At 45.0% G+C, this 11,375-nt stretch overlaps 2 protein-coding genes across 3 annotated transcripts in view; one reads left to right on the top strand and one right to left on the bottom strand.

The window, feature by feature from the left end:
- aux (cyclin-G-associated kinase) overlaps positions 1–6,722 on the bottom strand; it is a 66,170-nt gene extending 59,448 nt beyond the window's left edge. For both annotated transcript variants that reach the window (XM_075672256.1, XM_075672255.1), the window contains exon 1: positions 6,297–6,722. In XM_075672256.1, coding sequence (XP_075528371.1) covers positions 6,297–6,450 — 154 coding nt within the window. In that variant the 5' untranslated portion in view covers positions 6,451–6,722. The remainder of the gene's footprint in view (positions 1–6,296) is intronic.
- Positions 6,723–10,572: 3,850 nt separating this feature from the next.
- LOC142560287 (defense protein l(2)34Fc-like) overlaps positions 10,573–11,375 on the top strand; it is a 373,011-nt gene continuing 372,208 nt past the window's right edge. Inside the window, exon 1 of the mRNA XM_075672261.1 lies at positions 10,573–10,682. The gene's annotated coding sequence lies outside the window, so the exon portion shown is untranslated. The remainder of the gene's footprint in view (positions 10,683–11,375) is intronic.

Here is an 11,375-nt window from a genome sequence, read left to right on the forward strand (position 1 = left end):
TTGCAAAACTACCATCAGTGAGGCGCACTCTTGCTGCTATACTCGCGGACAAGTTTTCTTGGCTATGAAGCGAAAGCTACGGGGCAGAACTTCTGCACATGGCTCGATTCGTACGCAATGTAGTCCGGCGCACTCGGCCTCAGTTTCGCCAACCTCGCACCTCTTTACTTCACTGAAGGCAGATACAATTAACTCGGCATGAATCAATGTTTATTCAGATCCGATATGTACCAAGTTCTGAACAGCGAGCACCGCAGCCTGCGTCAGAGCTCCGAAGCAGCCGTATGGCATCGGTTAGGACTTCGACGCGCAACCGACGCTGGCGTTGGTAGAGCCGGCACAGCAGTCAGCTCGCCCACTCACTCGTTTGTACATTCCGAAGTTTGCAATTTCCAGATGGGTTCGCTTGGTTTCTGTGCAGACGCTGCAAACACTTTGTGTGTGTGTGTGTGTGTCTTTTGTTGCTAACATGAGACAACAGCCTCCCAAGGGAGTTGATTGGCGGTACAGCAAGCGACAAACACTCACCAGAAGAAACGGGCGCCATTTTGCGTTTGATGAATGTGCAAAACGTGCGATGGTTTTGGGTGTGCAAAAACTCGAAAGAGCAAACTAAATATACAATAAAATACCAATAGCTGATTGGTGAATGTTGTGTATCGTTTCAAACTATGTGCTGTAAAAAACAAAATTAATACTGTTATCTATTTGCCACGTAAGAAAACGTGAAAAAAACTGCGGGACTACTTCCAGCAGCGGTGACAGAGGCGTGCTTAGTTTCCGCAGCCTTCACTTCATAGCCAAGAGAAGTTGTTCGCAAGTACAGCATACCAGTCAGAAATGTTTCTTAAAAGAACATTAAAACGGAAAGTTGAGTGTTGGTAAATTTCACTCCTACAACACCAAAAACTCCACTCTTATCATGAGAGCAGACTTGGCAAGCCCAAAAACATGCAAGTACATCAGAGGTTCCAAAAGTGTTTGCTCAGACATAGGTAATCTCTACTTAGTAAATATGGACTATGATGTTCTAAAGGAGGAAAAAAGTGAAGTTAGCAAATTTTGAGAAATTCTGCAGAGCCACGACCCACAGGAGATAACACTGTAATGTGTGACGTTGCACGGACATATTGGTGCTGGCACTTTGGATACCCACCGCGGTAACTTAGTGGCTTTGGTGTTGCGCTGCTAAGCATGAGGTTGTGGGATCAAAACCCAACCACAGCAGCTGTACTTCGATGAGGTCGAAATGCGAAAACACCGGTGTACTTATATTTGGGTGCAATGTTCAAGAACTCCAGGTGTTCAAAATTAATTCAGAGTGCACCACTATGGTGTGCCTCATAATCAGATAGTGGTTTTGGCACATAATACCCCATAATGTAATTTTCGCATGGAATTTAAAAATTGAAAGACTGACCTTCATTTTTTCTTATAGTACTCAACGTCATAGTTAGAAATTAATGACAGCTTTATTAAAGAGTAATTTATTTGCCAAAACTGGCTTAGCATTCCTTTTCAACGCCCCTTTAATACCAAAAGATACTAAAGAAAAATGGCCGCTTCTGTCTAAACTATATTCAGTGGCGCTGAATTTATGTGTGTCATGTCGAAGACGAGCATGTAGTAACTGGCACTATGGACAGCCAAAGCTGCCCACAATGACTGCTAGTTTGCTACTAGTGCAGCAGAATTGATAGTTGGGCGAGTTGGTACGAATTCATAGTAATATACTTAGCGCACACAATTGACAAGGACACAGTGTCCCCCTTCACTGTGTCCTTGTCAATTGTGCACGCTAAATATTTTACTATGAATGCCACTAGTGAAAGGCTATCATGCAAAAGGATGCGATAACAGTCAAAACGAAGTGCTTTGACATGAAGGTTACGAGCCAAGGATTGCTTTCCTGATAAGATACGCACACCAATATGTGGGAAAGGGCTGAGATAATGGGAGCCCGAGTCAAGAACAAAGATGTTGATTACACAAAAAAGTTCCGGCATGAAAAAAGATCACAACTAAGATTAAGAACAGCATGTAAGGTAAACAATGCATGAAAAAGACACAGCACACCTAATGCAGCTTTGGGTTACATGTATTTGAGGAAAGTGTCCTGAAGTATATAACACACAATGGCCACATGTCGTAATTACCCATATTTTTTATTTTCCACTCTTTCTGATGCCTCTTATCACTTGGCTCTGACAACATTGCACAACTGTTAGCACCAAGACTGGCCACTTGGCTTGGGGTGATGGATGATAAGATGAACTAAAAATTAAATTGCTGTGCAATTGTGTTCCAAGAAGTCCATGTAGCTTCTACATGAAACCAAACTACAAAAAGCTAGTGCTTACAATTTCCTCATTATCTGTTTTATCATAATGACTGGTGCAAGTCAGCATAAGCAGTTTGTTACACAAAGCCATATTCATTTAAATCTAGGATAACACTTTCTTTTCTACAAAATGCGCACCAAAATTTTGCAGTCGGCGCCTACTCAATGGCACAAACAGTCGGCAATGCTATAAAGGCGAGAGACACTTCTCGCATTTGAGACTGAAAAACAGTGCGTCCCAACTGTATGGAAGATATACATACGCATGTCGTGAATAGATGTAACATTGAGCCTCACACTTTTCCATGGTGCAAAATATGACGTAACTATTGCACAGAAGGCGTCACAAATCTGCACCTGTTTGCCATTGAACAAGCAAAGTGGCAAGTTTTTGCGACCAGCGGCTACAAAGCATGGTATGAGCTTGTGACCAGAGCACAGAACATGACATACTGGAACCATAAGGACACACAAATAATACGCGATTGACCTAACGTTGCAACCACAAGTTTTAGTTTTAACATAAAAAGTAGTTACTCAGTAAAAAGTACTGTAGTATAAAAGGAACTGCACTTCAAAAAGAGTGGAGTGAAACCCTTATGACTGCACTACTTGAGTAGCTACTGCAGTGTTGTCTGCGAAGTATGAAACGGGGTACAGAATGAAATGTGAGGTTTGTCAAGATGCAACAACTTGACGTTGCTATTAATAACGGATTTATAAACACGCTTCTGAAATGCTGCACCACTTTTGGAGGGGCAGCAGCTAAAAACAACAAGGAATATTAATCATGCATCGCAAGTAAGAAAGGTGGCAAACTGGATAATAGTGGCGTCGAAGCGGCAGCATCGCTAAACCAATATCACGGCCTTCCTGAATGTACAGTGCTTTCCGACACGCCTCCTGATATAGAGGTCAGTGGATTTCAGGCAGAAGGAAGTGACAAGGAATGGAATGATGCAGATGGACAGCTGGGAGGAAGCGTCTGATGAAAGAGTGCACATTTTATGTGCTGTGCAAATGTAAGAGGAATTTGTGGCTAGTAGTTCTTGCTTCTTAGTCTGCATACAAACAAATAATTTTTTGATGCTACTACATTTCTGTATCAGACTAGAACCAACCAAACACACTAAGAGAGGCAAAGAGAAGCTCTTGATAGAATGGTAAATTTTTGCCAGCATACATATAACTACTGACATACTATTCTGAACAGGGGGTGGGATTGTGAAGGGGTGAAAAGTTGCTGAAGAGAAAGCAAAAACACAAAATTGACAGTGCGGTGTGTCTTAGTACAATGGAAGCAAAATGAATGGCCATGAACTGCAGTGTCCTCCAGCCCACCTCCCACATCTTTTCTGTTTCTGAGTGGAACACTAAAGTTGGCACAGCATCTGGAATATAATTTATTGCATGACGATTAATTGAACAAAAAAAAAACAGGTGAAGCTGGATTGACACTGGTTTTTCATGAAGTGTTGGCGATGGCCAACAGCGTTGTGATTGAAATCGGGGTTTCCACCATAGAGTTTCTCACTACATTACCTAGAGGGAAATCTGGCGCTGCTGCGCTGTGGTAAGCATGGGAATGCCGGTATATTGTGGATTCGGATTGGCATCGTTCTCGTAGAGACAGGACACCTTGAAGACGCGCTTGGCAAGTACCGTTCCGTCTGTCACCATGATTCACTTTCTACTAGAACAGCACGTGAGAAGCTGTTTTAGCTTTATTATTACGCGAAAACATGTTTTGTTTAACTATGAGAAGTTGTTATTGTGTGTGCGACTACGTGTTACGTAAAAAGTATCAGCGGGCCGCTAAAGTTGGAGGACAGACGACAAGGTTCGCGCTCGCTTTGAAACAGTTGGTCGTCTATTCTTGCTTTTCTTCGCTTCATCATGCGCTGTGGGTGAGTAAAGATGTAATATGCGTGAATGGAAACATTTTATGAAGATTTTACTTTGAGAACGCGTTATTTGCGTAGCCATATCCACGTTTTAGACGAAGCCTCTTACAACACCAGCCAACACGAGCCTCGCAGACACATATACCGTCATTCCCATGACGGCACGGTGCCCCCTTAAGAAACTCCCATAGACGGTGGCGCCAGATTACCCTCTAGGTGTTATAGTGAGAAACTCTATGGTTTCCACTGACGTGTTTCTTCTTTGAGTGGATGCATTGTTTGCTGCAGTGACTGCACAATGTTTCGTTGCTTGTTCCTTAAACCTTGGAAGCAGGGAGAGTAATAATAATATTTGGGGTTTTACGTGCCAAAACCACTTTCTGATTATGAGGCACGCCGTAGTGGAGGACTCCGGAAATTTTGACCACCTGGGGTTCTTTAACATGCACCTAAATCTAAGCACACGGGTGTTTTCGCATTTCGCCCCCATCGGGAAGCAGGGAGAGTGCAATATGCATCAGACGGCACTCATAAATGTAGAACTTTGCTATCCCACATTACGAAGTAGATTCTCTTTAAACTGTTTTTGTGTGGGCTTTGTAGCATGCCTTAAAATGAAAAACTTTGGGCAATGACTATTTCATCAAAGAGAATATATCAAAGCATTGCTTGAAGCCCACACACCGCCATAATGCGTCAAAGCATTGATGAAAATTCGTAATAGGTTGGCGGGTAGCAGACGGGTAGGAAATTCTAGGGGCGTCGCGTTTCAGCGAGCGTTTCAGTCACCCGGCAGAAAGTGCTTTGTAAAGCGATCCTTTCGAGCGTCTGTAAAAAAATAAAGTGAATACAAAAAAGGGAAAGCCGGATGCACGCACACGTTTAAAAAAAAAAAAACAAGAAAGAACACAGACAACGCCAGCCGACCGCCAGGTGACAGACGGCTGCGTCCCGAGAACTGCTGGAAACGCGCCCGGTGTTTCCGCGGTAACGCAAACGCACAATTTTGGCGTTATTTCGGAACAGAATGGAATGCGGAATTAAACACGAACCATTTGACGTCACCATACGGGTCAGTGCGGCGCATATAACTGGTGTGTTCCAACGTAAGTTTCGAAACGCACGGAGAAGATCGGGGACTTAAAAAAAGAAAAGCCCCCCCCCCCCCCCCCTTTCATTCTCGCGTCCTAGGCGCCTGGCACGAAAGGCGCGAGCGAACTAACAAATAAAAGAAAGTTGGGGGGAAGGCCGCAGCTCACGCGTCTGCTGTTGCTCGCGTTTTTCCGAGCGTAATCGAAACGACCACCGCTACACTTCTACAAGACCCCTCGCTAATGCGGTTTCTCGTGAGCACAGCCAGCCGTTTCGCCCGCAGCGTCGATGAATCGCTTCGTCTCTCTATATATTGCTTTTTTTTTTTTTCTCGACGTAGCGTTCGTGACTCGTCGAGTGGCCACCCGGGAGTAATGAATGGCCAAAAGGGGAAGCCAAAAGGCCCCTTGGTCGTCCAGACCAGATGTCGAGGACTCCGTGGGGTCGGGAGAAACGAGCTACCGGGCGGGTGGTGTGTTGCTGAGCGTTATAATAAGGCTCTGCATACGGTTGCGATCACCGCCGCAAAACCCAAACACGACGGAGCGCTTGACAACTAGGCTGCGCCTCCCGACTGCCTCCCCCAATCCCGAAGAAAACAGCTGCTCGCGAGACGCCAATCGCTCCAGTCGCGGTTGTAGTTAGATACTTATAGCGGGGCGGAGTGGCGTGCAATAAAGAACGTCTGGAGACACCGTCAAACGCTAGCCGCGCCTTGGCGTCATGCTAAAGGCTCCGCGGCTTTCGCAGCAGCAGCACATATCGCAGCCGGCTCTGCGACGGCTAAGAAACAAACAAAAGCTGCCGTCTTTGAATCTAAAAAAGACAACACGAAACATAGGCGAGCGCTGTAGCAGGACCTTATAGTAATAACAAAACACTGTTGTGACGGTGATGCTACGCGAAATCAGGGCCTGGAAACGTTCTGAACAAAGCGTCGCACCGCAAAGGAAACTGACCTTCGGCGAGGACCCGTTTGACGCGCAGCTTCTGGTTGCCGAGCTCGACCACCTGGCCGACGAACTCGTGGTCTTCGCCGCGGGCGTTTGCCGAAGACGACGAACTGCCGCCGCCGGCGAAGTAGCCCAACGCCGACTTGAAGAGGTCTGTCATGCTCTCTCTCGGCGGCAGCAGTGACGGGGGCGTGCGACGGCGTCGCCTTGCGCTACTCCCCGCGACGATCTCTCGCTAGACTCCTGGCGCGGCGGTGCACCCGTACAGCTCAGAGCATGTCGTGTCCGTGCTTTTGCTAACGGGTTAGGTTGAAACGGGCTCCGGCGTTTAGGCAACGGAGACTCACATATCGACCGCGGCCCGTGCGACAACGGGGAGGACGCTCCATTCACGGCTGGGCGCCATGTTTGCCGGATGACGTCATGGTTAAGACCGCAGTGCTGCAGTCCGCCGCTGCGTTGCATCGGGCGCTGCTTTCATAAAAACGAGCCGTATTTGCTAATATTACTTCTTTTTTTACAGCTGTGAACGTTTAATTGGTAATTATTTGCTCGAACAGTAGGTTTTATATGTAAAAATAACTAAAGTTTTTTTGTTGAGGTTTTTTACCTTGTCGCTAGATGGCAGGAGCTGTGCCGTGGTCGCATCGAATTGCGCCTTTTTGTCCACAAACCGCGGTGGATTCAAGCGACCCTGTTCAGCCGTCCAGTTTCCGAGTGAGTGCACCGAAATTTTTATTTGCTCCGTGTGTGACACTACGGTCACACTGAAGCTTAGGCGCTGGGCGAGTGGTATCACCGGGAAACAGGTTTAAATTTTCTCCGCGGTGCCGTTAGCCCAATTCTTTGTGGCTGAATCGGTAGCTGTCATGGAGCAGATGTCGTGTCTCGCTTTGCAGGTTCAAACCTAGACTCGCACATGCACCCAATTATTAAATTGCATTCGCGCACTCATTCGTGCACTAGTTCACTCGAAAGTCTAGACCCGCTCGTTTTGTGCCAACATTAGCAATTTTATTGCTATTTTAGTGTGCCGGCAAACAATGGCGGGAAACCAAAGCATGAAGCCGGGTGAAGTACCATGCCAGTTAACTATTAGAAGTTTAAAATAGAAGCTGAAAAGGGCGTGATAGTTGCTTTACCGTGTATTGTATGTGCGTGTGTGATGGGGTCATTCTGTGCGAAAGGCATTATGCGTTTAACTGTCACTTTAGTGTCTTGGCAGAAATGGCGGGAAACCCTACTCCTGCGACGTATACGCGCCAGGGTCCAAGGCTAAGCATGAAGCCGCATGAAATACGCCTATCTATAAGAAATTACAAAAAAGGAAGGCTGTGACAAGACGTACTGACAGCTTTAACGTGTATTGTATGTGTGTGATGGGGTCATTCTGTGCAAAACGCACATTTTACTGCCATTTTAGAGTACTGGCAAGAAATGGCGGGAGCCCTACTCGAGCTACGTCTAGACGGCAATGGCCAAGGCTAAACATGAAGCCAGATGAAATAACATGCGCATCAGCTGTAACAAATTTAAAAATAAAAGCTCCGGCAAGACAAGATATGCACCGACTGCGTCAACGTGTATTGTATGTGTATGTGGGGTCATTCCGTGCAAAACGCACAAGACGTAGAGCTCGACCATCTCCGCCTAAAAAAGTGATTGATACTGTTGTCGTAACAAGTGTTTACGTAAGGAAAGTACGTGCTTCTGGCTTGAAAAAAAAAAAAGTTCGGTGGCATGTCATTTCTGCAACACGTGAAGGCGAAAGGCCGCTGCATACTTCGTAATGTATACCGGAGGGGTCACACTTCTTGCAAGACATGAACGAACCGTTCTCTAGCTTAGGCCTCCTCTCTACGCATGCTGTCTCGCATTGTCGCGTTGCTGCTGCTTTCGCAGCTCGACTTCGTTTTCGACGCTTAGGCTGCGACTTCGCGCGCTCGTATGGCGGGGTCAGATTCGCGCCAACGACTTTTCTCTTCGACCTTACGTTTCATCCTCTCAAGATGGGAAAGAAGGACTCGCGGTCGAACGCCTTGCTACCGCCGCTTCGTACGTCGCGCCTCGTTTCTAGCTTGGTGAGCGTCCTCGGCCCTAGCCTACTTCCGAAGCGGGGTATGCGATGCCCTATTGATGGTGCGGATGTTTTGGATAGGAATAAACTTTATTTGTCCAACGGTTATTGCTGTTGGTGCCCGGGGCTAGGCTGCCAGGAGTCCATCGCCCGAGGAAAATTTTCCGACACCCTTGGCAATGGCCCTGGCCCGCTGGACGGCCCACTCCTGGTGTTCGGGTGCCCCGCTTCGAGGGTCCTGCTGTTGTTTTTCCCCTTCCTCTCGGTCCTTCTTCCTGATTGCGTTGGCATTCCCAATGTTCTTTATTGAAACGTATGCTGTACTGCGTTTTGTATGGGTGATTTTAGTGAATGTATGCACTGATTGCTTCACTTTGCTGAGCACTTCTAGCCTCTGCCTTACGGGAGTGTGAGCAATTGATGTTTTTTTGTATCACTTGACTAGATGCCGCGTTTTTTTTTTTTTTTAGGTATGACCTATTGCAACGAGCCACTTAAGGATTTTGCTTTAACGAAGTCCTGTTCTGGCCTCATTTTGTTTTCGTGATTGCAAATTGCATGTTTTTCTGCATTGGGGCATTTCTTTCAAACTTGTTTAAATTATCGATAGTGTAAGTGTTGTTTGTTTAGATTACGGCTTTTACGTTTTTTTTTTTTTTGCTTGATATTGACATTTACACTGGCAAAACAAGTCAAAATTTTCATTTATTCATTACTTTTAAATGAATGTTGTGTTTACTGAGTCACTGTCTAGGCATGTTCTGTTTGGGAAGAACGCAAATGAGCCAGCCTCCCTAAAGAATTTGCAGCTGTGAAAGCGAGAAAGTTGCACGAAAAAAATAAAACGTTCTTAAAATAGTGTAGTGCTGCATGTTTTGCCGAAAACTGCATAATGAAGTGTTCCAAGTGCAAACTTGAAATTTAGTGCATTCTTTAGTCAGGGGTGTCAACATTTATTGCTGGGAATTTAATCGAAACCTGTTTCAGGCGAGAAAGCAATTCTTAAACATGAGCACCCGCACATTTATATACATGGTGTCCCTCCGTAAGTGCTCTTCGCCGCATAGCACACTTGTACGAGTCCGTATGCAGGAGTTTCGCAGACGTTCATTGTTATTGGCCTGGATGCTGGTGCACTGTGTTCGTGGACACGGTAAATAATTTGATTGATCATTGTAATTTGTTTATTTGCTCTTTTGGCCCTTGTGTGCTATGCAAGTTTTTTGTAGCTTCCTTTTGTCGCTTTGTTAGTAGTCATTGCATCTCAGTTATATCTACTCTATCGAAGCTGCCTTCTTTATTTCCCTAGTAAGTCATTATTTCACGCCGTTTTTTTGCTGCTAGCCCCTACGCGTTGCTTTCGCTGCATAGTGCGAGTGCATTGTGCTTAGGTGACAACATTGTAGCTTTGGTCTTGAGTCGATTCTACGTGACTAGACTCGGAACTCCTCGTAATATTTCAGTATTGTAACACTATTACAGCGTTTAGCAGTGTTGATCTTAGTGGAACACATCAAAATGTTTTATTTCGAACATCGCCCGCCATCTGGCAGTTAATTGCGGAGGTAAGTGTCACTTTCATAAGAAGCAGAAAAGTTTTTCTAGTGTTCTTACGTTTCGCTAGGGGGGAAAATGGCTCATTAAGCCGCTATGTTTTCTCTCATTTCTCGTTACAGGAATCTCGAAGTGAACCAGCTTATAATTCAGTTGACTAACAGCTCAGCGATTCCAGTGCTTTGACATTCTTTGACATGCCTTGACATTTTGACATTTATTTTCTTTTAAAGTGACACTATATTGATAAAAATACTCTGCTGTATTACTAAATTACTCTTCTACAATAAAAACAACTGTATCGCCTCCACAGCGACACACTGACAGGGTAGCAAGGTATTGTTTCGCTTGAACTCTTCGGGCGGCACTTTAACTATGTGAAAGCTTCAACACACCTTGTGGAGAGGGGGCCACTGCATTGCTCATAAAGAGCAGCACCGGTAAAAACAATTTGCAGATTTGTTAGCAGTAACAATTTTTTGTGCTTTTTAACAGCCAAGATTTAGAATAAAAGGCCTACGCTGTGAAAGAAATTTTTCGGGACTGTTGCGTGTGCACTTTCAAATAATATTCATAGTTTTAAAATGATAGTGTTTCAGTCTTCACTGGTTTGCTTTATTGTTTCTTTGTATAGAGCCCTAAGAAAAGAAAGAAAAGAAACATCTGCATGCTTTGGAGAGACTTCAAATTTTCCTCTTCTCAAGTTTCCTCACCGGTGCCCAAAAATGACTGGTCAAGCTGAACAGTTGCTAAGGCTTCAGGTACATAACATTCATGGGATCCTTGCACGATGGCCCTTGCTGGTAAATGTTTACTCCCCATACCCCCTTTTCCCCTAGTTCTAGCACGGCATTTTGAAGCAGTCTGAGTGTACTGAAGATTGATTGTACTGATTGATTGAAAACATTTTTATTCGACGTAGAAATTATAGAAGTTGAGTGGGAGGACAGCCTGGTCTGGCCACCCTCTGGTTTCCTCCGCTGCTGGGGCCCTACTGATGAAAGGGTCATCGCTGCGGAACAGGATGGCAGTTCACGAACACAGTGCAAAAACGTGCAATGTTACTTGTCCGACTTTAATACAACGCCACGCTTTATGTGGCAAAATACAATTTCAAAAATTATCTAACTTGTGTGTGTTAAGCTCTCCGAAATGAATTTTGGTTCTGCTGGCTATAAAATGCACTATACTTTATATTTTGTATTCATGCAGCAATTTTTCCCTGCTATACCAGGCAGTTAGGTTCAAACATTCCAGAATTGGGATTGCATAGCTTTAGTACAAGACCTTTTGTTCAAACTGGAAGGCACGCAACAGGAGTAAGATGACATTTGCCAATTTATAAAGGTCTGCGCAATAAATTATCTGCAGTTGGTAAACCTTTGTATAACAATGTGCACTTGTCGCAAGAAAAAAAAAAGAAAAGAAACGAGTGTGGATGTGTTTCGAAGAAA

Source organism: Dermacentor variabilis, chromosome 10, assembly GCF_050947875.1.
Source record: "Dermacentor variabilis isolate Ectoservices chromosome 10, ASM5094787v1, whole genome shotgun sequence".
Lineage (NCBI taxonomy): Eukaryota > Metazoa > Arthropoda > Arachnida > Ixodida > Ixodidae > Dermacentor > Dermacentor variabilis.